The following is a 26,940-nucleotide window of genomic DNA, read 5'->3' as shown; positions in this document are numbered from 1 at the left end:
AGTTGTGATCATATCTACACTTACAGTACATCTAAAGAGGTGAAATTTGGCTATAAAGGGGTGTTTTGTTTAAGCTCAGTGTGAATGTATGGCATTACATGTACAGTATGTTATGCAGACCTGGTGAAAATAAGATTTTTTTGGAGGTGCATCTTTGCACCTGGTATGCGTGTAAGTGCAAAAGTTGCCATACAATGGTCCAACTTATCTAAGGCACAAGTCGGACCAGTTTTCCTTTGAACTTCCCCAGCAGCTCCCCGGGAGTCCTTCATCGGACTTGCCATTTGTTACATGCGATTTATCGGATGTAAAATGACTCCCAGGGAGCTGCCAGGGAAATTCAAGGAAGATCTTATGCGATACATCGCAGATACTATAAAGCACCCACGATGTACCCCTGATGGTCCAATTCCGATTTATCCTATGCTCGGCACATAAGATCTCAGGATTCAATCCGATGCCCACGGGAACATTCATTGTATCCGATCATATCTCAAACACCTTCCATTTGGCCAGTTTTCATCCAATATATCATAATCGGATAAAAAAAAAAAAACAGGCCAAATGGAACCTGTGTATAGGCATCTTAAGTGTGCTCTACACTGATGATGGCACATGGGAAGTAAACTGGTTGGGTTCAGGGTGTGTAGTGTGGCCACCAGCACAATCTGCACCCATAATAAATATGCCACTGAATGCAGTCACATCTTCAGCTAAGTACAGCTCTACATACGGGCGAATGCATACATTTTTTCCAGTGTACACTTCTTTAGAGCAAAATATACACAACTTTGCATAAATCCCATGTGTTTGCCTTGAATCCTTCTTATTTAAACAGTAGTGTAAGATAAAATCCTTAATAAAGTAAAGTAATGTGTATGCACAAATTTATTGCACAGCTATGTATATATAGACACATGTATCAACAAACATACAGTATACAAATCTACATCTACCTTTGTTCTGGAGAATATTAGTATGACGTTATGTTTCATCATTGTTTTTACACAGCAGCACAAGACTCTTAAAGTTTAGAAGCCAAAATGAAAAATAATTTGTATAATGTTTAATGTATTTTATTTCAATTAGAAAAATATACCAAGTCCACTTGCACTGTTCAGACTATACGCTCACACACAGAGCAGGTGAGGGATTGGGGATGTTCTGCTGGGACAGTGATGGGGACAGCTGGGCTCACAGGCCCTAAAGTGCTGACAAGGGGTTCTCGTGCATATCTGAAAAAGCTCTGAATGAGGAAAAATAGCCTGAGAGAATTCCCCCATATTAGCAATAGCAAACCAACCACAGGGCAGAATTCTGCTTGCTCACCCTCTAAATTGGCACATTTGGGGCCTGAAATGAAATACAATGACCTCAGGAATCTTATTACAACGAAAACTCTGAACCTGTCTCTCCAAACGCCCAGTATTGCGGTACTCCAGCTACAAACACGTATCTGCAGTGCACTGGCGGGGGGTCACTTAGCTCTGTACGAGATAACGTTTGTTGCAGCGCACTGTATTGCCTCTGCCACTTATGTACATTGACAAACACACACATACAAGACGATGCACTGTATATATATAACACAGATTGGTGAGCAGCATATAGGCATGCCATATAGATCACATGCAAATATCTCCATATACATAGCTATAAAGCACATGCATTACACTGCATATCCAGAGGCAGCCTTATAATGAGTTACACCAGTATGGTCACCATTATACCAAATATTCTATAGTGATCAGGGACAGAACATGTTTTCCCCAAGGAACAGTGATTACCTATGGCAGCAAAATGACCGTGGCCAACCCCATGCAGAGCTCTATAGCACATAACATATGGTGGGACAGACAGTGTTGCATCAAGCATAACTGAACACTATTATACATAAAATCTACGGCAGACAAATTAATGTCTATTAAAACACTTCCACTTTGAATAAAAACATTTTTTTTTGTTCCTTAGGCATTGGCAGAGACAGGCAGATACATATACGAGTTATACTGTTCATAAAATCTACACTATCAATCCAAAAAATATTATGGGACAGAGCTCAAATCTGGTACTGAATCAAATTGCCCCGCAACGTGGCTTTGTGTACAGCTCCATGTGCATGTGTGTTCCACATGCCAGTATCTTACAGTCTCATTACTGAATAATCATACTGTTACCACTTCCCACTGTTACATAAGATCAGTACTGTGTGAGATGTTCTCATTGAATAGGAGGATGGTCCCAGGACACTGTGGGATGGGAAAGGTAGTGAGGTGCATGCAGGGTGCTCAGCTGAGCTGTCAGAATAGATGGCTTGCTATTTCTGCATGTCACACTGCAAGAGGAGCACTATAGAAGGATCACTCTTTGCTGCCTCTTTAAACTCTTCCAGGGTGATCTGGTCATCTCTGTCCTTGTCCATCTTTGTGAAGATTTTGTCAACCCTTTGTTGTGGAGTTAGACCATCCTGATTCATGCGCATCATAATTACAGTGCCTACCATCTTGTAGATTGCCTAGGGGGTTTAAAGATAAGGACAAAGTTAAGAGTGCATTCTCTGTTGTATTATCATTACAGCTGATGGCACATATATCTATATATACATTCAAAAGATTGGGGTCAACCAGACAATTTTGTGTTTTAGATGAAAACTGACTTTTATTTATCAAATGAGTTGCAAAATGAGTAGAACATATTATCAAGATATTGGCAAGGTTATAAATAATGATTTTTATTTGAAATGATAATTTTGTCCTTTAAACTTTGCTTTCGTCAAAGAATGCTCCTTTTGCAGAAATTACAGCATTCTAGCTGTTAATTTATTGAGGTAATCTGAAGAAATTTCCCCCATGCTTTCTGAAGCACCTCCCACAAGTTGGATTGGCTTGATGGGGACTTCTTGCTTACCATACGGTTAAGCTGCTCCGACAACAGCTCAATGGGGTTGAGATCTGGTGACTGCACTGGCCACTCCATTACTGGCAGAATACCCGCTGCCTGCTTCTTCCCTAAATAGTTCTTGCATAATGTGTGAATGTGCTTGGGTGTGCTTGGGTCATTGTTCTGTTGGAGGAGGAAATTTACTTCAATCAAGCTCTATCCACAGGCTATGGCATGGCATTGCAAAATGGAGTCATAGCCTTCCTTATTCAAAATCCCTTTTACCTTGTACAAATTTCCAACTTTACCAGCACCAAAGCAGCTCATCACATTACCTCCACCATGCGTCACTTTTTCTTCATCTCTCAAATGTTCTTCTGTGTGATCCAAATACCTCAAACTTAGATTCGTCTGTCCATAAATCTTTTTTTCCAATCTTCCTCTGTCCAATGTTTGTGTTCTTTTGCCCATATTAATATATATATATTTTTTTTGCTAATCTCAGTTATGACTTTTTCTTTGCCACTCTGTCTAGAAGGCCACCATCCTGGAGTCGCCTCTTCACTGTAGACATTGACACTGGGATTTTTCTGGTCCAATTTAATGAAGCTGCCAGTTGAAGACCTGAGAACAGGGCCGTTGCTAAGCACTGGAGCACCCCAGGCCAGGGGGGGGGGCGGAGGGGGCGCACCGGTGCTCACCCAGCGTGGGGTGGGGGTGCCGAGTTTTGCGACGGCGGGAGGCCGTCAGCTCCATGCCGCACTCTCTCTACAGGGGGGGGTGTCAGGGCATTGTGGCAGCAGGAGGCCGTCCGTTCCATGCCGCACTCTCTCTACAGGGGAGGGGGGGGGTACTGCGACATCCCACAGGGGGGGGTGTTGTTTTGCCAGGGGAGAGGGAACGGGGGATCTGGGGACAATGACGCCGTCACTCACCTCCATCCAGGAAGGTGGACATCTGCTCCAAACTTCTGCCCTCCAGTGGCCGGCACCCTAGGCAAATGCCTAGCGCTGCCTAGTGGTGGCGCCGACCCTGCCTGCGAAGCATCTATTTCTCAAACTAGAGACTCTGATGTACTTGTCTTCTTGCACAGTTGTTAACCGGGGCCTCGCTCTTCTCCTTGTACTTGTGGTTAGAGCCTGTTTGTGTTACGTTGCCTACTATGGCACAAGGAGCAACGGCTGGTAGATAAATGCAGGTGGTCAGGCGTGAGCCCGTAGCCGGGACCGCCGGTTAGGACGGCCACAGCGGAAGCTACTCTAACTCTATTGAGTCCCTGAGGCAGATGGTAAACCCCTGCAGAGCTAGGCTTCACCTGTGGCCGCCGCGTCCGAAGGCGCGAGTTAGGCCCGCTCCGACCCCGATGCAGCCAGGTCTTATGTATGGACAAGGGGTAAACGATCGCCACAGGGTACCCAAGAGGACTGCTAACTACAGGGCCTAGCTGAGAGAGGACCCCTGACTGCCGGCACCAGGCCAAACCGGGATGCGACCAAGTCGCAGACACAATACAATGGGAAGAGGAGTCCCCAGCAGGCTACGACCAGGAACGGCGACTCCTCAAAACCAGGATGGCAAATAGAGGATACTTCCTATCTGAAAAGATGTTAAGAAAGACAAAAAAGGTACAAATAAGAGGGTAAAGAATAAACTCACAGAAGAACTCGGCCACGGCGGGCTACAGGAAATAAAGGGAAGGAGAATACTGCACCCACGGAGGGGTACGGCCACGACGGCCAGGGGAGGTGTATGAAAGAGACAAGAAAGAACCCATGGAGGGGCACGGCCACGGCGGGCCACTGGAGGAAGAAAGATAGACCGAGGCTCCACTGGAGCACTTACGTGACCCACGAGAAGATGGAGACAGTGGGCCAAACGCAGGCTCAGGCTGAAGCAGGTCTTCTGGTAAAAGCAGGAAGCTGACAGGACACTCCAGGGAAGGCTGGGAGAAGCTGACGCTGGAGACACCAGGAGCTGGACATAGGACTTGTGAGCTGGAAGCCACGGGGACCGGAAAGCAATGGCTCAAGTAAGCATAAGCTATAACCGGCGTCTGTGCCTAGCAGACGCCGGCTATTTATTTTGAATTTCGCGCGTCCTCTGCCGCCGGGCGGAAGCTCGGGGACGTTGCCTAGCAACGTCCCGACGCTCCGCATCAAAAGGAGGCTTGAGACGCTGCCGGGCAACGTCCCCGGCCGCGTCACTGGGACCAACATCCGCCGTCCGTCCGGGTGCATCGCAGCCCGGACGGCGGCGTGCAACAGTTTGTGCTGTTCTCTGAAGGGAGTTTTAAAGCTTCTCTAATGAGCAAACTGTTCACCTGTGCAAACATAATTGCACAAGGGTTTTCAAGGGTTTTGTAATCATCCATTAGTCTTCTAACACAATTAGCAAACACAATGTACCATTAGAACACTGGAGTAATGGTTGCTGGAAATGGGCCTCTATAAGCCTTTGTAGATATTCCTTTAAAAAACAGATTTTTGCAGCTGGTATAGTCATTTACCTCATAAAAAATGTATAGAGTATATTTCTGATTAATTTAATGTTATCTTCATTGAAAAAAACAGTGTTTTTCTTTAAAAAATAAGGACATTTCTAAGTGACCCCAAACTTTTGAACGGTACATTATGCAGTGTGTACAGATGGTATGCAGGTCAACGGTACACTTGCTTCAGATACTGCTGGTGTTGTGATGTCAGAGAAGAGACATTGGTCCAACGATTGGCCAAACCGTACACATAAAAGCAAGATTGCAGTCTCAGACAGTAATGCGGTGAAATCATTCTGAGGGTCTGTTACACAAGTGGGCAACAATAACAGATAACACATGTACAGTAATGTTTTGTTCCGTTCCAGGGTCAGAAACACAGGATCAAAGGTAGTTTGATCAAAATAAGTTTGAATTAGAAAACAGTGTAGTTAGGAATCTTGACTAGAATTGGTGTACAGGAGACCAAACTGGAACATATTGTATAGTAACAAGACAAAGCAAATATTAGCAACTTGCCCACATGCAGTTTCATTCCCACAACAACAAGGACTTGTGTCTGTAGGTCATACACACTAGGCGATTTTGAGCTAAAAGTATCTCACTTATCCCATCTTGAGCTACTTTGAGCTCAAAATCACATAGGTTGGCGTTGAGCGCTGATGCGCACTCCCGCATCGTCTCCAGCCGCCTCCAGTCCTCGCCCGGTATTATTATGATTTTCATAACATTGTTCATGGGCAAAAACGCCACGTGAGTATGCACCTTAAGCTATATTTATTTATTTATGTTGTTTGTCAGTTATAACTTGTTTGACCTCCATATTGTCCCCCCCCAAATAGTACATGATTTCTTCCAGATTACACAGCTCCCTCCTTATAAGGTGACATCTAGTTGTCGCAGCCCGGCCGTGCCCACAGCACTTACCTGTCATGCCACAGGGCCTAGTCTCTGTCCGCACAACAGACCTGCAGGGGGAGGCTGCGTGAGTGTCCGGCCTGCGGCATCTCTCTCCGTCTACTTCTGATACCAGCTTGTCTTCTACAATTATCCTCATCCAAGTCTGGCCCAGTATCCTGGTGAATTCTTCCGGTACCAGCTTGTCTTCTACAATTATCCTCATCCAAGTCCAGTCCAGTCTTCTAGTAAATTCTTCCAATACCAGCTTGTCTTCTTCTGTTATCAATGTTCAAGGACAGTCCACTAACCTTGTGAACTCCTCCTGTACCAGGCCACATCCTCCAGCCATATTGTCTTGGTACTTTGCCCCACATTTGACAAATACAATTCCCATGCGGAAGACCTACATTTGCCCTGCTACCTTCTTGTCACCAACAGTCAGAATTTACACCTATGCTCTCCCCTATTGATGAAGAGGATGAGCTGGAGGCGTCCACTGAGGAACACAGTGGCAATAGAGAAGGAGACAGTGTTGGCCCAGGGAGCGGTGACATGGTGATTGGCACTGGACATGAAAAACGGGAGTCGGATTTCTACGACATTGACAACAATTGACTTTTAAGTGCCGTTCTTTATTGTGGTCTTTATTTTTTATCAGGCTGCAAATCTACTGAAGACTGGTAGTGTGAGGAGGATGGCTTTATACATTACTGTACATATGTATATGTGTATATTTATACAGTATATGTATATTTGTAAATATTGTACATAATATCTATCTATCAATCTATCTATATATCTATAGATATCACTATCTATGTATCTATGTATAACCAATTTACTAATCTGACAGGTTTTGATCATAAGCCAATTTTGTTGGTTTAGTTAATGTATTTCATACCTGCAAAATGTGATGTACACGCTCCGGCTCCAAATGAGCCCCATGGTGTTATATAGTTATTGACACCGATAACCATAACACGCTGCTTACAAATCCTGTTGCTTCCAAGGTGTAATGATATTGTGTGTAACATAAGGTGTAATATACTGCATACTTTACATAACTGTGGGTAAAAGAAGTCACCCCAGAGGTCTGTGACCTGTATAATAAACAATGCCTACAGACTACTGCATGGTCTCATCGCTCCTCCTTCTAATATCTGTGGGGTAGATTTATTAAGCCCGGTGAAGTGATAAACTGTCTGTTTTTTTATCATTGGCCAATCAGCTCCTACCTGTCATTTTTCAAACCAAGCCGGTAACTTCACAGTTAGGAGCTGATTGGCCAATGTTAAAAAACAGACACTTTATCCCTTCACCGAGCTTAATAAATCTGCCCCTGTATCATTTAAAGAAGGGTGCGCATTACCCCAAATAGTGGGGCAGATTTATTAAGCCTGGTGAAGTGATAAAGTGCAAGACAGGAAGAGGGAAAACCCACATGAAGTGATAAAGTGGCTGGTAAAAACCCACCTGCCAATCCGCTCCCAAATGTCATGTTACAATGAAAATGGCTGTTAGGGGCTGATCGGCTGCTGCATTATCGCAGGCCATTAAATCACTACACCAGGCTCAATAAATCTGTCCTTCTATCCTTAAGCCCCCACCCCCCAGAATCCTCTACATAAGATGACAGATCATCTAGTATATACCCAGCTTTAGTGTACCATAAGGACCGGGGTTGGGAATGCATGACATACAGTATAGCGTAGCGCAAGTAAATGACAAAGAATATAAGAAATTCTATTCCACAGTGGTTTATATCTATGATGTCAATTAAATGGTGTTTCTATAATAACACCATTAGATGAATAGTAATAGAATAGTCTGTAATCTGCGGAGGTTTCAAAAGAAACTGCTGCCAAATAGAACACACCCCAGCGGGTCGTCATTTAGAACCACCAGGGATCAATAGTGGTTTTAGTTTAGACATCAAAACCGACTTTTAGTAAATGTTATCAGTGACATTGAAACCGCCATAAACTGACAACAGTTTCCGTCTGTTTCTAAATGACACAAAACCTGTGGTTAAGTTCATGTTGCACCTCATCTCACAAACTTTATTGTACCCTACAATCTGGGTTTTATTTCACAACCTACCTCAATAATCTCCAACATCTCCAGCCTTGTTATCTTCCCATCTCCATCTAAATCATACATCTCAAACGCCCAGTTTAATTTTTGCTCGAAGCTCCCACGTGATGTGACACTTAAAGCACAAATAAATTCCCTGAAATCAATAGTTCCATCACCGTTCTTGTCAAATGTACGGAAGGCATGCTGGGCAAACTTTGAGGCATCGCCATATGGGAAAAACTGCATTAATGATAAAAGCAGAGAAATAGAAGGAAATATAGTTTGAGTGAGTAAAAGTTAAACAGTAATTCATTATTGTTCACTAATATGCAGTGTGTATTTACTCATTTAACATGAATGTAGTTACTTGGAAAGTATTACCATTATGCTACTTTGGGAAGTAGCATTGAGTTTCCAATGGGTGCCAAAATGGACAGTAATGTCTTACTAACTGCAAAACACTATATTTACAGTAAAAACTATGTTGTTATCTTTTTCTGTACTCTGTTTTTATTATTTCTTTATGAAAAGTTACGTTTTGTCTCCACGTACTGTCATATTGTTTGCCCTTTGTACGGCTCTGCGAAACACTAGTGGCGGCTGCTAAATAAAATATAATAATAATAATAATTTATAATGCGCCACATGGGTATCGTAATGCTGTACCTATGTATTCATCTTTCATTTATAATATGCCACAAGGGTACTTTCACGTTGTACATAGGTATAAGAACAAACATCATATTACATACAGTGTAATACATTACATGAATCATAATAACAGCCGACATTTTACAGATTTTCTTAGCGTAAGATAAACGGAGAAGAGCTACCTCTTAAACCACTTCTATTCACAGTGCCAAATGCTGGTTTTATTTGTACACTGTCGTGTGAGAAATGTATTTTAAAATATGAATATTTATTACCTAGATTTTAATCCTCAAAAATCAATATTTCAAATATTTTTATAATATTCAGTAATGTTATGATTATGGACGTTATGTGAGTAGCGTGTAAATGCTTCTAAATACAGTACCTTAATATAGAGCTGCTGGAACTCATTCAGATTGAGGATACCAGATGGACAGTCCTTCAGGAATCCTTTGTACCAATGCTTGAGTTCCTGTTCTGTGAATTCTGTGCTCTGAACTAAGTCCTGTAGCATCTCTGGAGCCAGTTTACTGTTTGGTTTCCCCATTTCTATCAAATGACAAAAAACAAAATGAAATATGAAATGTATGTTAGTGACTGCTTTGTGAATTTCAATCCAGACACACGCATACTGTCTCTGGTTCTAAATGGCACAAATTAAAATGTTGCCATCGGACAGTAGGATTATACAGTACAAGGCAGACACAGAGAATGTGGATAGCAGATAAAGATCAATTTCCCAGCTAGTAAGGGCCATTCTTTTTATTGTTTATTTTGTGTATAGTTTTGTTTGCCATACAGACTAATATTTTTAGCACATTGATAAGTGATTCTTGTTGAAATAGGGCCTACATATGGCAGTATATTCAGCATTCTATTATCGCATCTGCTGGATTTAATTCCAATCTTAGTTTACTGTATTATAATATTTTGTAATGTTACACCCTCAGCTTGTTTGATAGTCACTATTTCTATCATTTATCTTACGCTGACTACATCGTTCGTATGGTTGGTGCACAACATATTAGCTGATGGAGAGGGATACAAAGTTTCCTCTCCAGAGAAATTGTTGTCTATATGCTACAGAGGTTAATGTCATCTAAAGATGGGGTTAACTACTGAGGCCAATCTCCAAAAACCTAAGCTTCTTTGGAGCTTGGTAAATTCTTCATTCCCAATTATGAATAATTGTAAATGTTGAAACAAAATGTAATATCCTCATAGGTAGAATAGCACATCCAGAAAATATTTATGCATAGGTTTTGGAACAGGGGGGAGTGGTCAGCGGGGGCATCTGGACACCTCTCCCAAACAGTTGTGAGGTGCCAGGTATGCTGCTTTCAGACTGCAAAACTGACTTTGACCAGGTATTTTAAAATGTTTCTAAAAACGGGTCTGCCAGCTAAAACCCCTTTCACACTGCATGTCTTTCAATGGTATTCAATGGTATTTCAGTGCAGATTCTGTCCTTAAAAGGTACTTCAATGCAGTTTTTGTTCCTTCACAACACTGAACCCATTTTAACCCATAGAAAACAGTGGATGAAAAAAACGGGTCTGAAACGGGTAGGACCCTGCTTTATTACCGTTTAGAAATACCAGTTCAATAGAACCGGTAAATTCACTCGGCACCTTTCACACTGCACAAATTACTGTTTAAAATGGAAAAAAATGGAAAAATAACGGGTAAAAAGTGCGGTCTGAAAGGGGCATCAATGTCCTGGGTTGCAGGTCACAGTGTAGCCATTATCAAGAGTTACCATTGGGAATGTCAAGACAGAGGTAATCTCATCTTCATCTGCTCTACCTCCTCCCTCCCCACAATGTATGGTTAGTTACTGTGAACTGGCCCATCCCCAGTGACCAGCCCTGCACCAAGCTCACCTCCTACTTCATATGTTTTTCCCCTTAGCTCCCCCTTCATTCTTTCTCTCTCACTCATTTGGACTCAACAACCCCCTAAGGCATCCCTATTCTAATATACTTTTATCTGCATTCCCAGGAATACTGATTACTTCCCTTGCTCCCCAACCCTAACCCTCCCTGTCCAAAACTTAAAGGCATACACTAGTCTGACTAGTCCTAAAGATGATTCGGACCTGATTTCTCTTGAGGTCCCCTGGCAGCTCCCCAGGAGGGCTCACATACGATTTATCGCATGTATCTCCTGGGGAGCTGCAGGCAGGGGGCGCTGGAGGATTAAAAAAATTCCATTCAAAAGAATGGGTGAGCTCTCTTAGGCAATCAGCAACCGCCAATTCTTTTGTATTTGCTTAGTTTTTTTGTTTCCTGCCCGCCGGGGATGCAGAGCAGGGAGAGCTCTTCTCCTGCCTGGTGCTTCCCTGCTCTGCAGATAGGTTTGTGCCTGCGGTGCAGCCTGTCCGACCCCCTACTTCGATGTGCATGGGACCGCGCATCTGATCGAATGTCATTCACATACAATATGGGCTGATTTCACCCGATTTCTCAGCCTGATCCGTGTAAAATTGTGCCCAAATCGCATAGTGCATGGGGGGACCTTAACTCTAACACCCTGGCCTGCAGTCTAACCCTAACCACTATTGCTTAATCCTAACCTTCCTACCCTGCACACCAAACCCCCCCGACCCATGACCTTGTTAAAAGTCCCCCCTCGTGCCTAACCCTAACTCTCACCTTCTCCCAAACCTACCACTAACCCACCCCGCATACTTAAATTCGGTATTCTGACTGCTAGCATCTTATCTGCCCGGGATTTTACTGCATCCCACATTACCCATATTGTCCTCTACGCTTATATACTATATGCTACAGTATGACATGAAATAGATGTTGGCCTTCCTTCCTTCAGAAAATACAGTATGTAGTCAGTTCCTGAAGTTTTGCACCACTCGACGGGTCATTTCTGGCATTATTGTTGCAATGGTACTTATGTAGTATCTGGGCTGCCGATTTCTAAATCGGGTACATCGCATCGCATCGCATGCGACCATCGGATGCGATGCGATGCGATGCGATGACCCGATTTTTCCATAGGAATCAATGTTAAAATGGACTGAGTCCATTTTAACATGGAATTCAATGGGAAAAAGGGGTCCTTTTCATACCCCTACTATCCAAGTGGGCATGGAGTTGGATATAAACCTGTGGCGAGCGTAGCGAGCCACCGAGCCCGAAGCGTGGCGAGCGTAGCGAGCCCCGCGAGGGGACACAGAATACCGTCCCCTCGCGGGGCTCGCTTCGCTCGCCACGCTTCGGGCTCGGTGGCTCGCTGCGCTCGCCACAGGTTTATATCCAACTCCATGCCCACTTGGATAGTAGGGGTATGAAAAGGACCCCTTTTTCCCATTGAATTCCATGTTAAAATGGACTCAGTCCATTTTAACATTGATTCCTATGGAAAAATCGGGTCATCGCATCCGATGGTCGCATGCGATGCGATGCGATGCGATGCGATATCGCATCGCATCGCATCTGATTGTATGCCTTAACTTAAGGCATACAATCAAAAAATCGGCAGCCCAGATACTACATAAGTACCGTTGCAATTTCTTGACAAGGCTCACTTTCATTTGTCTGGTTACATTAACAATCAGAATATTTTCATTACTGAGCGAAAAAAATCCTTATCAGCTTCATAAAAAAGGCTTCCACACAGGACTGAGGTCTACAAACATCACCAAGAACCATTAATGTTTGAAGGCTGCTATACAATATCATATTTAAACCTATTAAAAATAAACTGTTAAATTACGTAATAACATTTTGAATAGCATTTACCATGATTTTTTGTTAACCTTTAAAAATTTGGGAAATTTATTTGCCTCATATATAATACCTATGCCTGTCATCAGGTAGGTGGAGTAGTGGGTAAGTTCATCTGTCCCAAAGGGGGTGACATTCAGAAAATGACCACAGTTGTGTATAGGAACGCTGTATGTGTATTTCGACTTGACTGAAATAACTTTCAAATAAGACTTGATTAAGTATTGCACATATATGATGTCTTCATGTTTCCTTGACTACAAAGCTCTTATGAGAAACAGCTTAGCAGTATTCCTAGTAAGCTGCCTTGTATAGATATCTTTATGTTATTTGAACAATCTCAATCCTTTTTAATTACCCATCATCACTTATTAGCAGAATGTTCTTATTTCTGTGAGTTTATATCAAAATAGGTCACTACTACAATGAATGTACGGCTTTGGCACATGCCTTTTGTCCCTGTGATTCGTTAATAATTGCCCTACTCTCTCTTCGTCCACTTTACCTGAATGGGGACAAAGAGAAAAACGAAGATGGAGCATGTGGGCAATTTGAAGGTCACGCATTTCCTTTGAAGTTTAAGTTAGTTATTTGGGCCTCTACCAACATGAAGCCTTGTTTGCTTTTCAAATCCAGGGAAGTGAACAAAACCTTTGTCATCACCATAGTATGCCAGGTGGGTGAACTCAGACATGGCTGCCTAAAGTCTAAAATGTATGCCAAAGATGTAAAGATTAATAGAATCTGAACAAACCATTCCACAATGATACTGTCAGGAAAAACACAGACATTAGGAAACATGGGATTGATTAAGGTTCTTTCGCAAAGAACATTTGGTTTGTTAATGGACAGATGTAACGTGTAGAGAGAGTTAGATTTGGGTGAGTTATTTTGTTTCTGTGCAGGGAAAATACTGACTGCTTTATTTTTAAACTGCAATATAGATATCAGTTTGAAGTACCCACCCAAGTCTAACTCTCTCTGCACATGTTATATCTGCCCCACCTGCAGTGCACATGGTTTTGTTAATCACCTCCCATGTTTGCAATAAAACCAAACATGAAAATCCCTTTCTTCTTATAAACATTTCCTTTTTTAACCCCTCCACTACATATGTCCTCTTCTCTTCACATTATTACTAGATACGATAGGCCAGCAACAAAAACAGACAGGTGTAAATGCTATATCTACAAAGCCAATTTGCGTCTCCCACATTGTTGTGCTGGCATCTTCCATTTAGACCTTAAAAAGCTCCTCATAGTTTGATACCTCACATTTTTACCATACTCCATTTATTCAACATCATTCTTTGATGGGCTGTGTTCCCATACAAAGCACTTCTATTAGTAATGGGCACTTAAACAGTTCTTGTCTTGTTTTGCCCTGCGACATGATTTGTATGACCCCAGCATTATATAAGGATATTCATACAACTCAGACTAATGACCAAATTCAAGTAGTCCTATTAGGTTAACAGGGGTAAAAAAGGGTGGTAGCCACTGTCACCTGACACTATTCAATTCCAGTCCATTTTGAACCCGAGCTCCTTTATAACACTCTTTAAATAAATAAAAAAACAGGCCTTAACACTAGGGGGTAAGATGGGAGTACTATTAAAGATGAGAAGCAACATTAAGGAGACCATACCACAGCAATTATGTTGATGCTCTGTTAGATCCTGGTTAAATTTATTTAACCCCAATCCATTGAATAGCTTGATTCATGTCAATCCTTCATTATACTCCCTAGATGGTTTCCACAATATACAACTACCAGCCTCACATCAACAGTGGGGAGCATTTGCAAAAGGATGTACATGTATTTGTTCTCCATAAGAGAAGCCAGCAAAGCATGTTTATGTGCATATGTTAGGAGACATCTATCAATATGCCTCAAGTTTATTTATTAACATATGTAGCAGACATACATGAAACATTACAAATGTAACCCAATACAACACAGAAAAGAGCTTGTTTGCTGATCAACTGGGGCATGAAATGCCTACCAAGGAATGCAGTGGGAGGGGCCCATGATTAAGGGGTGTGATTAGCCACTTCAGAGGCTTGGCCAGCCATAGCCTGCAGACAACATGGACACTGCAGTGCATGGTCTGGGCTCTTTTATAAATAGATAGATAGGTAGGTAGATAGATAGATGATAGATAGATAGATAGTAAATACTGTTTTATTTCATGAAGTATAATCCACCATCCAGATTCTATACTGTAGCCATACCTCATAACTTTTGGGTCTATTAAAATAGGGGCCCCTGCGAGCCACAGGCATGCTCTGGCAAAAGGTTACGACCTCAGATGTAAGGGATTTTGGCATCACACATAGGGTGGGATGTACCAAGCAGCGGCCATGTCACTACTGCACCTTGAATGTAAATCAAATTCGATATCGAAATCGAATTGAATGCAAAAGTGAAGATCGAATGTGAAAACAAATGGAAAATCAAAGGCAAAATCGAAAGGTGGTGGAGAGGGGAAATCAAATTGAAAGCGAAAACAAATCTATGCGTCTGTACGCACCTTAACACACATTGACTTACTTTCGATTCAATTCGATTTGCTTTCGATTTCCCCAATTCCATCCACTTTCAATTTGGCCTTTGTTTTCCATTTGATTTCGCATTCGATCTGCACTTTTGCATTCGATATTGATTTCGATGTGCATTCAAGGCAAACTGTATACTTTCTATTTACTGGATCAAATTCAATATTTTCTTGCCTGCAGTCTATTTTTCGATATAGAGAAAACGGGAATGCGCTTCGAATTGAATACGTATCGAAAGCATCTTAAAAACCATTCGATTTCTATTAGTTTTTGGTTCTTTAAGCAAAATCGAAACGAAAACCTGTCAAAATCGAAGCATGTGTGTACCCCTAAAGTCTGATAATCACAAACACATGTTTGTGGAAGTGTATCATGCCAAGAACAAAGGAGATTTCTGAAAACCTCAAAAAAGAGTTGTTGTTACTAATCAGGCAAAATCCGCCACTGTTCTCTGCCTATGAAGCCAGATGCAGTCTGTGAGACTGTTCTGGCTTCAATTTGAATGGCAGTGACTTCCTATTGCAAGTCTGACCTGCCAGTCACTCAAGGCATCCCATTGGGAGGTATTCCCTCCCTCCGGGATGCCTATCACTGTGCGCAAATGTGGGGCAGCTCCAAAAAGGGTTATGCGCATGCGCAGTACCGCGGACGACACTGCACATGCACCGGACTCGGGAACCTAATTAAGCCTCCAGGAGCTGCTGCAAACTCAGCCAATGGAGGCTTGGGCCAGCGTATGCGCAGTATGTATGATGTTATTTTGCATGCGCTGGCCCTGTGCAGGGGACCGTCAGCAGCAGGGAGCACAGCAGGCAGCAGCGGAGAGTGCCGCATCACGGTAGCCCCCACAAGAGAGCCGCCACTGTTTCTTACATTAGCTAATGTTAATGTTCATGACCACCATCAGGAGGACACTGAACAACAATGGTGTGCATGGCAGTACAGATGGTGTAATGCAGTGGCATGCGGTGGGGTGAGGCAGGTGAGGCACAGCCTTTCCTGTCATACTAGCGTATTTGCCGGAGTTTTGCATTTTTTAAATATGTAAAAAATACAAATAAAATATTAAAAAAATCTTATTTTTATTATTCTAATAATTTTTATAGTCAAAACTCTGGAGTAAAAAGTCTATGGCAGGTGAGGCAGTGCCTCACCTGGCTATCTTTTCGGCACATCTCTTATCAAAACTCATCAAATCTCCAGCATTGTATACTGCTGTACATGTGTATAATGCTGGTATGTACCCCATGGCTCATATATTGTGTGCAAATCTGGCTCTGATACTTGCCAGGGACTCTTTGGCTATTTACCTCACCGCACGTCCCTGGTGTAATGGTTAGCATTACTGCCTCACAGCACTGAGGTCATGGGTTCAATCCCCACCATGGCCCTAACTGGGCGGAGTTTGTATAGTCTCCCTGCACTTGCGTGGGTTTCCTCCGAGTACTCCGGTTTCCTCCCACCATTCAAAAATATACTGGTAGGTTACTTGGCTCCCAAAGCACAATATAATGTAAAGCACAATAGTAGTGGCATCATAGTTTGGGCCTGTTTTCCTGGATCAGGATGAATTGTTATATTTGATTGGATATTAAATTCTAAATTATATCAAAATATTCTAAATGAAAATGTCTTGACATTTGTCCATGAGCTGCATCTCAAGAGAATGTTGGTCATGCAGCAAGACAATGACCCAAAGCCCACAAGTCATTCGACCAAATAATAATCATGGTTAAAGGAGAATAAATTTAAAATTTTGGCATGGTCAAGTCAAAGTCCTGAAATATTTGAAATACTGTAGAAGCACCTGAAGCGAGCAGTTCATCAGTGGAAACCCACCAACCTAACAGCGTTGAAGCTGTTTTGTACAAAGGAATGGAGTACAATTTTTTGTGGGTGATGAACCTAGGTTCAACTGAAGTACATAATATGCAACATGGCAGTGGGTGACAGGGAGAGGCAGAGGGTGACAGGGAGAGGCATAGGAAGGCAGAATGTGGCCAACTCTAACATTTGGGATGATTCAGGTTGGCTCGTAAGGAGCCAAATTTAGTCCGGGGACCGATGTTGCAGATCTGAGCATGCATATCGCTGAATATACGCATGTGCAGACCCGCAGTGCGAATGCCTTTGGTCAGTATCACACTCACCAAGGATTTTGCACACAGCAGTGCAGACAGGGGGTGGGAGCATGAGGTACATTCCCACAAAAATGGTGGGTGCGTCCAGAAAAACGCTGGGCGTCTCCATTTGAAAGCAGGTGTGCTGAAGCCTGCTTGGAGTGGGCAGCTGACATCAGAGCCGGCCCTAGGCATAGGCAAACTAGGCAATTGCCTAGGGCATTTGGGATGCCTAGGGGCACCAGCAGCTTCTGCTGATTAAAATGATATGCAGCATGCCTATATTCTGTGTGTGAGTGAGGCTGTATCTGCATATGAAATAGTGTATTCAGGGAAATTACTGTAACATAGCATTCCGTATGCAGGTACAGCCACAGTCGCACACAGAATATAGGCATGCCGCATATCATTTTAATCATCGGAAGCTCCTTGTGTGTCCTGGTCACATAACAATGCAAATAAGACGGATTTTCAGCAAAAAAGGCACCCAACGTTAGCAGAACTGGCCAGGAGCTGCATGGCCTATTGAGGCAAGATGTATGAGGAAACATCTGTATCCAAGCAGAGGCAGAGGTCACAGTGTTAGCAGCTGTGTGAGTGCTGTCTGCGGGTGGGTTGGTTGTGCAATAGTGTTCTGCATATGTATAAGGGGCATTATGTGTGTCATGTATAAATGCATTAATAATGTGCGACATGTGTAAAAGGCATTATGTGTGCCGTGTATAAGGGCATTAATAATATGCAACATATGTGTAATGGGCATTATGTGTGTCATATGTTGCATATTATTAATGCCCTTATACACATGACACACATAATGCCCATTACACATATGTTGCATATTAATGCCCTTATACACATGTGCAATGGGCATTATGTGTGTCATGTGTATAAGGGCATTAATAATGTGCAACATGTGTAAGGGGCATTATGTGTGTCATTATGTGTATGAAGGGCATTAATAAAGGTTGGCATAATGTGTAAGGGGCATTATGGTTATAAGGACATTCATAATGTGTGTCATGTGTAAGGAGCATTACGGTGTAGTATTATAAGGGGTGCCGAGAGAAAGGGGTAGAGGGTACAAATTACCCAGGCCAAAGTCTGATGGAAGGGCAAAGTGGGGGCCCCGGGCCCCCTCCCCTTAAATGACAGCAGCAGCTCTTCTCCTCTGCCCAGCACACACTGCTTTGTGCTGGGTTGCATTGTGGCCATGGAGGTGCTTAAAATACAATATTTTCTCAGGATTTTTTTCTAAGGGTATAATATGAATAATGTGAGTAATGTATATAAGGTAAAGTGGTACTACTGTGTGATGCAACGTGAATAAGGGACACCATCGCATGATATAATGTGAATAAAGTTTCACTAGTGTGCAGCATAATTTGAATAGGGGATACTATTGTGTGGCCATGCCCCTTACCAGCAAGAACACACCCCTGTTTGAGCTGTGCACCAAATGTGTGCACTGCTTCTATTTAAAATATTGCGGGTAGGAGCACCAAAATGATGACTGCTATGAAGAGGGTTGATGGTGCTGGGAAAGGGGAGCAGGGTCAGAGGCAAAACTAGTGGCGGTGCTAGGGGGCACCAGACAAAATCTTGCCTAGGGCGTCATTTAGGCTAGGGCCGGCTCTGGCTGACATCACACGACGTCAGCCGCCCGCCCCATCTTTGTCCAGGCGCTCAGCCAAGACAGACTTTTATTTGCAAACAGGTGTATCTTGTCCCCCGTACACTCGCATGCGATTGGATGTGTGAGTGTATACATCCATTTGCGGCAGTTTGCTCACGGAAGGGAATGTACACTGCTTATCGAGCCAGCGTGAATCACCCCCCTTATGAATCTCCTTAGGATGCTGGAACTTGAGGTACTGTATGATGTAGTTGCATTCTAATGACAGATATATTCTCATTTCACTTAAAGTTGGTGGCAGCTATGGAATACCTAAGCCGCTGATACCACACATCTCACTGTTTGACTGTACTCTCTGGTGCAGTGTTGAAAGCCAGGCAGGGCAACCCTCCCTCCCCTCCCAGTCAATCAGCCAGACAATCTGCTCCCTTTGAGGAGACAAGGAACTAAGCAATGAAGATGAACTGACCAGCACTGCAATGTTATCAGGTACAAATTGGTCTACACTCTCAGACCATACATCAGGTCCATACTGTATGTCAGGACATATTTTCTAGTCACTTATGTCACTATACGGCAGATGTATTACGTCTTGGAGAGTGATAAAGTGGAGAGAGATTACGCAACCAATTAGTTCCTATCATTTTTCAAACAAAGCCTATAACAGTTAGGAGCTGATTGACAGGTACTTTATGTTTATCCACTGTACCACTCTCTAAGGATTAGTACATTACCTCATAGTAACAAAGTAAGAATTCTTCACCATGCATATCAGATAAACCACAAAGCAAATCTAATAGTCAGACACAGAGGATGTGTTACTCGCACAGGACCCTCATTAATTCTGGAGGAGAACAGGTGGACCCCCAATGAACAGGAAGGACAAGAATGCTCCTTATTCTGTTTCTGCAGAGGGTGTGCTACCATTGGACATATTTATTGTACATAGAACAAGGAAAGAAAAAGCATGTCACAACGTGGTGCACCTAATTGACTTAGCACGAATAAAAGTTAACTTTTATTAACATTATTTAAGATAGCGAAATATAAAAAAACACAGACAAAACAACATAAATGGTGTGTTTAAAAACGGTGGCTCACGGAAATCGCACAATTTCAGACAATTTCAATATGGTTGTATACAGGAATAGGTTGCCAACATTAGTACTGTACTTTATATATTTATATCTCTTGGCTTAATTCTCCAGTATACAGGTACACGGAATTGTGTATTTATACAATGCAGAAGTGTCCGTCCAGTGTGGTGCAGAAGAAAATTTCCCACTAGTTATCTGTATGTTTCGTGTGGCACATTTATTGGTGTAATATACTGAGGTTTATTACATTTGTATTATTGTATCACTTTCAGCTTACACTTGCTGATAGAGAGAGTCGACATTGGTTTCAACCAGTGTCAATTTGTCACATACAATGTAGGACTAAATTGTCCCTTTAAATCACTTTGGAGAATCTCAAACTGTTAGTAGACTTCTCAATTAGTCACCCTGGTGGAAATGTGACATGTTAGAATGTTTTTCATTCCTTCACCGAGGGTATCGCTCAGTAGGTCATATAATGCGCGAAAAAAAGGGGGAGAGAGATTCTATTTGGGACAGTCAACACAAATGTCGACCAGTTTCAGAATTATCACATATAATATATAATACTGGGGCTGGACTACTCCTTTAAATTTGTCACAGTGACGAGAGTTAGTAGGCTGCCCAAGTGATTATAGAAATGAGGATGTGACTAGTAAAGTTTTTTACACACGTACAGTTTGTGCAACTGTTTTCTTGTATGTCTCACATAATATATTGTGTCATGTAGGAGAAATCCGTTTAAACACAATGCTGTTTGTGTGGTTTCTTTTTTTGTATCACATCAAACAGTCAACACATACATTAGTCCATGTCGACCGTCCGATGCAATATATTAGAAATAAGACACTTTGTAATATTTCTAAAAATGTCTCAAAGTTGCTTAGATATTTTCCCTCCTGGGAGTATGATTTTAGTATAATTTTGCAACAATGTATGCGACCTTTTTTAGAAAGTGTCAAGGCAGTATCCTACACTGTGTGGTGCTGGAGAGACAAATTCAACAGAAAAACCTCAATATAATGGTGCTACAACTGCATATAGGTGTTAACCACACTTATATAATCTGTGAAGACGGCATTAGGTGACCAGTGTCTGTCTGCACAATTTCCAACTGTCAAGGTTGGTGTCGACTATTGTGTTGATAACATGTTTATAGAGTCAGGGGGGTGTAATATGTCCATCTTCACCCCCAGGTCGTCCAATAGTATCTGGTATAAGTTCTATCACAGCCAATGTATCTCATTATGTTGATTTCTTTCTCCAACCCTATGTTCCGACTTTAAAATCATACATAAAAGATACCACCAATTTATTAAACTAAATTCAGCATATAGTGTGGAGGGACAATTATGCCTTCCTCACTCAATGCCCTCTACACACACATACCCCACCAAAAGGGTTGTGATGTTGTGACGAGACGTTTATCCCAAGATGAGAGTTTGAAGTCGGAACATAGGGATTTTATTCTAGACAGTATTTCCTTTATACTCACTCACAATTATTTTGTTTTTCACAGTGATTTTTATTTACAGACTATGGGGACGGCCATGGGGACCAGGTTTGCGCCCAGCTATGCGAACCTATACATGGGGGAGTTGGAGGAGACCCTTGTGTGGTGAAGCAGCTGGGCGGCGAACCTGGTCTTCTATGGCCATTACATAGATGACCTTATTATAATTTGGGATGGGGATTAACTTTCCGACACACATTTTGTACAGTCACTCAACCAAAATATATACAATTTAACTTTCACTCACACATACAGTCCTATTTCTGTCAATTTCTTGGACCTGACTCTCGAAATTAGAGATAAAAAATCATATCATCAAATTATGTAAAACCAATCATATCATCAAATTATGTAAAACCAGTGAACACAAATTCTTATGTTCACTTTAAAAGTGCACATTATATGCCTTGGAAGACCAATATTCCTAAAGGCCAATTTTTACGCCTTCGGCGTAACTGCACTGACACAGATCAATTTATGAGACAAGCATTTATGAGACAAGCATCCATCATGTCGGATTCTTTCAAAGAAAGAGAATACCCTGAAAAACTGTTAGACGAAGCCCTTACACTGGCACTTAGAACAGACAGGGAGAACTTATTGAAACCCAGAGTCCAAACATCTGAACCCAAAGAAAGTAATAAAGATCTGGCTTTCATAAGCAAATATAATGTCTGTGCTAAAGATATCAAAACCATAATAATGCGTAACTATAGAGTCTTACATCAAGACAAAATATTGTCCGATATCATTCCAAAAAAGCCTGTAGTCATATATAAAAAGAACAAAACCCTAAAAACTATCCTTGCCCCTAGTTTTCTAAAAAAAAATAATAATAATAATAGATGGGAAAACAACCACAGCAATAGATAACCATTTAACATGGCTACCTAGCAAACCAAAAGGATTTTTTAAATGTGGTAAAAACAAGTGTACCTTGTGTAGACACATTCCCAAATCCAAATCACCATACACAATAACACCCCTAGAATCACCCCATGTCTACAAAACTTTTAGTAATTGTGATTCCATATATATAATTTACCTTTTATGGTGCAGTTGCAATCTACCATATGTGGGTCGAACAACTAGATCCCTTAGAACAAGGTTCATGGAACATCACAGAAACATTAGAAAGGGTTTATGAAACATAGTGTCTCTCGACACTATAAGACACATCACCAATCTGATCCCACCTGTTTAACTATAGTAGGTCTGGAACCATCGGCGAATCTAGGGGGTGGTCCGGGGGTGCACCGGACCACCCATTAGCCCATTTTGTAGCTGAGGGATGGGGCTTTTCAACGAGCCCAGCCCTGTGTCTCTAGCCCCCTGGGAACCAGAGATACTGCCTGGAACGTTTTCCCTATAGGATAGGGAACCCACCCACAGACGTCCCTCGATACTCATCTGGATCAATTTCTTCTGGGATAACCGCTTGATCCCTAATTCATTCCAGCAAAAACAAGAGGAGGCCTATACAAGTGGGAACCGTGAGTCCTTGAAAACATAGGACAACTCAGGACACATACGTCACCTGTCTGGATACAATCATTCAACAGACCACCCAGGATGGTAACATTGATTGTCAGCTTATGATTTGCCACCAAGCCCATAATATCCCGGTGATATATAATATAATTTTAAAGGATTTGATTGGACACAAAGTCTATTGATTCACACCCATTCATTGTTATATTGTATTTTATTTGTGTTTTATTAATATTACATTTGTTATATTTTTGAGAACCGTCTGATCCAATCATTGGCATAGCCAGCGCTGACACATTTTCTCATTTATGTTGTTTTGTCTGTGTTTTTTTTATATTTCGCTATCTTAAAAAATCTAATATTCAGATTACCATAGTTTCGGTCACTGGGTCTGGGCAGCACAACTGGAGGCTCCACAGACAGTGGGTGAGGGATGTCGGCTTGGTTGGTGTGAGTCGGCACTATGGGAAAAGAAGGCCATAGGGTTCTGTAGGGTAGGGCCAGAGAAATCTGGGGTAACCCTCCGTGGCGAAAATGCAGCGGTAGGTAATTAATACATTCGTAAATGCAGTAAAAACACAGAAAACAGGATTTTTAGCGCACTCTTCGTTTTGCTAAATCCTAGCCTATGGGAGAATAGGATGAGAGGGAAAGCTGGGGAAAGAGACCCAGCAAGTGATGAGTTTATAATTCTAGTTTACATATTATTACATTAATGCTTTAAGATAAAGAAGCAATCATACAAATAATCTATTTAAAAAATATTTATTTCTGATGCATGTAGCACTACTAGGTTACAAGCAACATTAAAAAATATATGGGTCTGTTAATTTGTGGGAGATAAGTCCTGTCTCACAGGAAAATTGTTTTGGGTGTGTTTTTTTGCCGGATTTAGGCCTTACAGGGGTGGAGGTTTGGCCCTGACAGAAAAACTATTCAATGGGTGTTTCCGGAGAAAGCTTCCAGGACTCCTGTATGTAAGAATTTTCTGCTTGCTATAGCCATCTCTGGTTGGTGACAGTATGGGCAAATTCAGAACAAAAATGGACTTAAATGTACATTTATTTAAATCTAAAACTGTACATATATATTTCTAGAAATAATAATGACTAGTATCTGTGAGTCTCCAAAACATTGTGATGCTGCCGGGGACTGAGGGCTGGGGACACTGGCGTGAGATCGCTGGGGGGAGGGGTACGGATGGTGAAGCCGGTGGTGTATGTGTGTGATGATGGGGTGTGTGTGAGGGGGGAGCTTGCGGATAGTGGCTCACATGCCATGGGGGGGGGGTCCTCCTGTCGCTCCGGGCACCCTGTCTCCACACATTGCATCACAGGTGCTCTGGCCAAACCTTCCACTTCCAGGATTATCATCCAATGCCAGGGCGGGAGCACCGCCCCCTCCCTGCCCCCTGACAACGACAGCAGAGTAATCGCGGGCACCTGGTGGTGCACACAGGACATATATGTATATATATATACATATACATATACAATCTGCTGTACCCCACTGCCCCCCTATATTTTTTAATCTCTTCTCTTTGATATATTAGCCCAGATCTGTGTGTATAACGCTGGGCGTAGTCATACAGTGACTACGCCCAGCATTATACACAGACTCACAGATTGACAGTTCTGGGCTATTATATAAGTCTTAGAGATATACACACACACATGAACACCATGTTGCTTGTACAGTTTTTTTTTTTTTTACCGTTTAAAATGGAGTAGGATGATCTGTACAGAACAAGCTGTCTGACTGTTGGTTGCTATGGTAGGACCCAGGACTGGCTCCTGCCATACAAGTGGAAGTAGTACTTTGAGTCTTAATAGTGGTGCCTGTCAGGGCTGTCTTAACAGCAGTGTGGGCCCCTGGGCAAAGTAATGCACTGGGGCCCTTACCCATTCTCCCCTTCTAGGGGTGGGGGGTGCTATCAGCAGCAGCTTTGATGTCCCACAGGTGACAGGGGGTGCTCTATCTTCCATTCAACATGTAGGACCTGGAGCAGTAACTTCTGCTAATTACTCCTTTACTGCACAGGTGGTGGGAGGGTGAACACTAACGTGTGGAAGGGGGCACTGAGCTGAATGAAGGGTCCCTTGTGAATGACTTCCAGGGAGGTAGGTGGTGTTTTATATGCAGGGGAGGGTTGGATAATGGAGTGGGCTTGATATTCGTCATTTTCCGGTGGAAGGGTAGCTTGTTTGACTGCAGATATCGCCATTATCTGAAAATAAATTTCTTAGCCTTCAGTAGTATAAAAACCTAGAGTCCCACCTTTCAGAAGGTGCTGGGGACTTGGGGATCAGAGATCAGGAGCCAGAGCAATCTGTTGACAAAAATATAAAACTGTACACCAGACGTTTGGAGCTGGAGCAGGGACCGGCTGCTGGAAGGCTGATATCTCTGGTTCTGGGAATGATAGAGACAAGCCGCTAGTGTCAACAGAAAGGGGAGAGTCCCAGCTTTTGTAATGTACTCTGAGAAAAACTCTAAGTCAGAGAGAACCTGATAAATATGACTGGGAATTGCAATTAACAGGTCGGATGTGGACTGCTGCTTTGAAATTGAATATCTCCAGTTCCCCAGCGCCGATTTTCAAAATTCGGGTATCCCTGGAAAAAGGGGATCCTCAGCTATCAGGATAGGACCATTCTTCACCTGGGGCCCCTGGATAAGTGCCCATTAAGCCCATACGAAAATACGGCCCTGGTGCCTGTATAAAATGAACAAGTTTTTATGCTATCACTGAATTTAATGGAGATCCAGACAGCAATCCTTTGTTGACCTGAAGACTCAGGGAACCAGCTGAAGAGAAGAGATTTATGGATTGGAGCCCAGGCAAGCATTTGGACTGCAGCCTTGCCAGTTAGTTAGGAGGCGTTAGAGCCCTATTTATTTTACAATAGTTAAGTGTGTGAGGGGCTGGAATGTGGGCATTGGGAAAAGGAGGGGTAGTAGGTTGAAAATTTACCTCGGAATCCATGAAACCTTCCAGCTGCTCTGAAATTATAATATATGAAACTCAATGCCTTTATGTATTTATAAAGCGACCGTCCATGCATGTTAGAGTCATCACAAATATCTGAACACTGCCAGTTGCTGCACATGTTTAAACCACAGCGAAACTCCCAAATGTCATTATTTATATGGCACCGCAGGGATTCTGCAGCACCTGACAATACATAGATGAGTAAAAAACAAGAAAATAATGAATTACAGTACAATGCAATTTAGGACAAGTACATGCTCCTTCTATTCTCTTACTGTACATTGCTTTGAATCAAATGCCTTTTTTCTTATGTTTTTATATTGTATGTTTACATTTTTTATGTAACATTTTTAAATAGATGTAAACTAAATTTTTTTGCCCCGAGTTGTGTATGAAAATACTTATTTCTTTAATATAATGCTCCTACTTGCTCAACAAAAGCAAATAAAATCTAGAAATGCATCCCCAAACCATATTATGAAGAGTTTAATTTCATTGGCTCCTTATTGTGCCAGTAAAGAAATAAATGATGGCACCTGTTTTACTTCCTGTCAAATACACTCCACAACCCAGGTAATAGCACCAGTGTTTTTTTTTTCTTTTGTGGGTCCAATTGGCCCTTGGCAGTACAGTCGTGCTCTGACAAGCATAGGGCTGCTAGATAGTACTATAGAACAGGAACTCTGCTAGGGAAATGTAGATCACATGGGTAAGCATTTAAATCACGGCTGCAACTGAATGTATGACTGAATAGACCATGGGTCCTCAAACGGCGGCCCTCCAGATGTTGTG

General features: G+C 42.3%; 1 protein-coding gene across 2 annotated transcripts in view; it reads right to left on the bottom strand.

Annotated features, from left to right (window-relative positions):
- Positions 1-870: 870 nt before the first annotated feature.
- Positions 871-26,940, bottom strand: part of HPCAL4 (hippocalcin like 4) — a 41,887-nt gene continuing 15,817 nt past the window's right edge. For both annotated transcript variants that reach the window (XM_083173796.1, XM_083173795.1), the window contains exons 2-4: positions 9,384-9,547; positions 8,372-8,587; positions 871-2,515 (exon numbers count right to left, since the gene is read on the bottom strand). In XM_083173796.1, coding sequence (XP_083029922.1) covers positions 2,318-2,515; positions 8,372-8,587; positions 9,384-9,545 — 576 coding nt within the window. In that variant the 5' untranslated portion in view covers positions 9,546-9,547 and the 3' untranslated portion in view covers positions 871-2,317. The remainder of the gene's footprint in view (positions 2,516-8,371; positions 8,588-9,383; positions 9,548-26,940) is intronic.

The sequence above is a fragment of the Crinia signifera genome, chromosome 2 (genome assembly GCF_055691185.1).
Source record: "Crinia signifera chromosome 2, ASM5569118v1, whole genome shotgun sequence".
Taxonomy (NCBI): Eukaryota; Metazoa; Chordata; class Amphibia; order Anura; family Myobatrachidae; genus Crinia; species Crinia signifera.
This window is presented reverse-complemented; position numbering and strand designations above follow the sequence as displayed.